Source organism: Silene latifolia, chromosome 8 (assembly GCF_048544455.1).
Source record: "Silene latifolia isolate original U9 population chromosome 8, ASM4854445v1, whole genome shotgun sequence".
In the NCBI taxonomy this organism is placed as follows: domain Eukaryota; kingdom Viridiplantae; phylum Streptophyta; class Magnoliopsida; order Caryophyllales; family Caryophyllaceae; genus Silene; species Silene latifolia.
Genome location: NC_133533.1, coordinates 33,443,109 through 33,446,889, shown reverse-complemented (window position 1 = coordinate 33,446,889; position 3,781 = coordinate 33,443,109). Strand labels below are relative to the sequence as shown.

General features: G+C 39.7%; 1 protein-coding gene across 1 annotated transcript; it reads left to right on the top strand.

The window, feature by feature from the left end:
- The first annotated feature begins 2,148 nt into the window (after positions 1 to 2,148).
- Positions 2,149 to 3,557, top strand: LOC141595010 (uncharacterized). The gene is made up of 2 exons (XM_074414985.1): positions 2,149 to 2,863; positions 3,523 to 3,557. Exons 1-2 carry the CDS (start codon positions 2,149 to 2,151, stop codon positions 3,555 to 3,557), a joined length of 750 nt encoding a protein of 249 aa, XP_074271086.1.
- Positions 3,558 to 3,781: the final 224 nt, after the last annotated feature.

The window sequence follows — 3,781 nt, the reverse complement described above, 5'->3', positions numbered from 1 at the left end:
GAAGGCGCCTTCAAGGAGAGGTAGGGTGAGAACCACCAAACCAACAATCCGAGCCTGTAAGTACCCAACAATATAAAAATCACATTAACCCCAATGTACAGCCGTTATCACCAAATATCAACAAGCCTGTTGCCGTACCTGCCAATAACCTTTTAGAGGAGGTCAGAACGATGGGACCCGTGATCTATCATCCACATCCCAACCCAGGTGGTCACATCCTCAGAAGTCCAAGCACACTACAAAATTTAAAATCAAAAAATAAAATCACCCTAAATGAAAAGAAAGCACAAATCAATACAGTAAATGAAATGAAATAGACAAATAAACAACTAACTTGATGTTCAAACCAGATCACAACATAATTAGCAATATAAAATATGATAAGTATAATATCTAAATCATCGTTCAAATCAATCAGAACATAATTAGAAAACATACCTTCAAAGACAAAGCTGATCATAAACCCGAATCGAAACCAATGAAATCATGATACCTAACAATGCCGACATCAAATCGAAACAACAACAAAAAAGCAACGCACATCTCATAATAAGAATAAGATATGAAGAAGCAAATATCTCTGGTGAGAAACTCCATGGAGAGATCTCCTTGCTAGAGTTGTTACCATCATAAAAGGAACGATCAAGAGCCAGAGGCATTGATGAATTATTGAGGAGTGAGGAGGAGTAAGCTGGAAAGTAGTGGATGAGAGTGGTATGTCGTAAAGGAGTGGTTAGGAAGTAAAAGAGAAATGGAGGGCTGTGATCAGAAGGTGAAAATCCAATGGCAGAGGGGAAGCTTGAGGTAGTACTATTCATAGCTACAGTTATTTCAAGTATAAACTTTTATAGGAGTTAAGGACTAGGGCCAGTGGTCCAATTCTTAACTGATGGAGTAAGCAAATCATGACGAATTAAGGTGCATTGATTTCCTTTGTTGAAGGCCCATTATCAATTTTTCCAAATATATACATTGAGTTATAATATATAGAATAGGTACGAGTAATATTTGATTTATCATACCAACTAGCCATATTATCGTTTATTATATTTATGTTGTGTAATACACCATCCTATGGTGCTTTTTGGCCTTACTTATGTAAAATGATTTTTTTCTTTTTAGAAGGAGTTTATTCACAAGTTACTTTTAGCAAAACTTTTGGTTGTTTGGCCGTACTCTAGTAAAAGCGATTTCTCATAAAAGTTATATGTTTGGCCTAACTACTTTAATACAACTTTTGTTTGTTTTTTTGGTTCTTTATGAGAAAAGTAGAAGTAGAAGTAGTAAATATCTACTTCTACTTTTGCGGGTGAATAATTAGTTTTTCACTTTTCAAAAACACTTTTAAAACTCTCTAATTTATCGTGTTTTGCCAAGCTACTACTTTTTCAATTACAAAAGTACTTTTGAAGCTTGGCCAAACAACACTTTTATCGATTAAAGTGGATAATGCTAACAATCAAGGCAACAATGTTAAATGAACAAAAAAATTTTTATGAATTCTTACATTTTATGCGATTTTATGGAGAAAAGTTTCGCGCTTTGAAGAAGTATATAAATTTTTACATTTGTTATTCCAAGAGTTAAAGTCCAATCGAACATTATTAGTTACGGGAAAAAATCTATTACGTTTCTTGAAAATAAAGTCGAAGTACTGTTCTCTTATACCTAGAATGACAAAAAAGAAATATTTATATGGTCTAATTGTACTATTTAAAATGACATGTTCATGTGTCAAAATTGAAAGATTTACGGGTATGTCGACGGAGGAGACACGAAGAATGTTACCATTAAATCTACAATTTATACTTGGGTTTTTCTAAGGGCACACATTAAGAGTCTAAATATAGAAAGAATCAAAGTGTTAGTCGAATATCTTGGATATTTGTCATACCATATATTGTAAATATTATGTCTATAATAGTTGTTATTAGTTCCACTAATTTAGGATATCAATCCCCTAATTATAGCCTAGCATCTTTGTATATTTGACTATGTAATTATGCTATATATATCAATAACAACCATCCCAAATTTGGGATTGAGATTATTAACATGGTATCTAGTGCTTAGAAGGGATTTCGACCTCTTCTCGAGCCTGCCTGTGTCTCGCAATTTTCGAATTGCTCTCACCCCACCAAATCAATCATGACAAATGATATTCCTTATTCTTCTTCAAAACCCGATTTGCACCCAGTGTTCACCGTCTCAAACATTCAACACAAAGTACATGTTCTTGATGGCACCAAGGTCACGTATGTATCATGGGTCCGTCTCTTTAATCTTCACGCTGGAGGGTACAAGGTTTTGGCGCATATCGATGGCACACCCGCACCACCCAAAACCGATGCCTCATATGACTCATGGCTTGAAGTCGATGCACATGTGTTGCAATGGATTTATGGGACTTTGAGTGACGATCTCCTTCCTTGTGTTCTTGAAGATGAGTCTACGGCTCGTGAGGCTTGGGCCCGAGTCGAGAATATTTTCAACAACAATAAAGGAGCCCGCGCTGCTGCTCTTGAGCAGGAATTTTCAACACTCCGTCTCGCGAATATGCCATCACTCGAGGCTTATTGCCAACACCTCCGCGAGATAGCTGGGATGCTTAAAGATGTTGACGCCGCCGTCACCGACTGCCGCCTTGTCATTCAATTGGTACGTGGCCTTCCTAGTGAATATGACACTGTCGCATATTATATAAATCAAACCCTACCTAATTTCAAGACGGCGCGAAGCATGCTTGAACTTGAGCAACATCGCACCTCTGGTCGCGATGAGCCTGCTGCTACTGCTCTTGCGGCTCCTGCCGCCCCTACTGTTGAGCCGTGGGTTGAACCCCCTCCTAAGGCCACCCAAACAGGTACCCCACGACCACTAAACTATAACCCCAATCAAAATAGTTCCAATCGATCCAACCGTCATCACAATAACAATAACCGTAACAACCAGCAGCGACAACCCTCCCAACCAAATCCAAACCAGCCTTACCCGTGGCCTACGCAACCAGCCTGGCCTTCCCCTTGGACCCCTCCACCATGCCCTTACCCTACCTACCTCGGTTGGTCCTCCCCATGGTCCCCACAAGGGGCTAACCAGCCTCGTCCACCCTCCTATCGTGGGCAAAACACTCGAACCCCAACTCAGGGACAAGCCTATGTTCTCGAATCTGAAACTCCGCAACCTACTGATTTAAGCCAATCGTTCCAAGCTTTATCGTTGCAAAATTATGTGGAACCATGGTTTATGAATACAGGAGCATCGTCACATTTAACGGTTGACCCAGGTATGATTACTACTCCACTTAACTCTAGTAAAATTCGTTCTATTTATGTCGGTAATGGCAATAGCATTCCAGTTTTGGGCTCGGGCACATCCAATTTACATACAAATAGCCGAACCCTACACCTTCATAATGTTCTTCACACACCAAATATAATTAAAAATCTCATATCTGTACGCCAATTCACCAAACACAATAATGTCACTATTGAATTTGACCCGTTTGGCTTTTCTGTGAAGGATATTCCGACTGGGACAACGATTTTACAGAGTGACAGTGACGGCAAGCTCTACCCTGTGTCCACCGTCCCTACATCGAGTCTCCGTCGCCCCTCCCCGAGTCAGCCACAAGCCCTTTTCACACACGGTCCAAACGTGTGGCACTCTTGTCTCGGGCATCCCGGGTCTTCCATTTCAAGTTTGTTACGGTCACAGAGTCGTATTGCTTGTAATAAAACTCATAACTCTCGTCTTTATATTTCATGCCAAATTAGCAAAA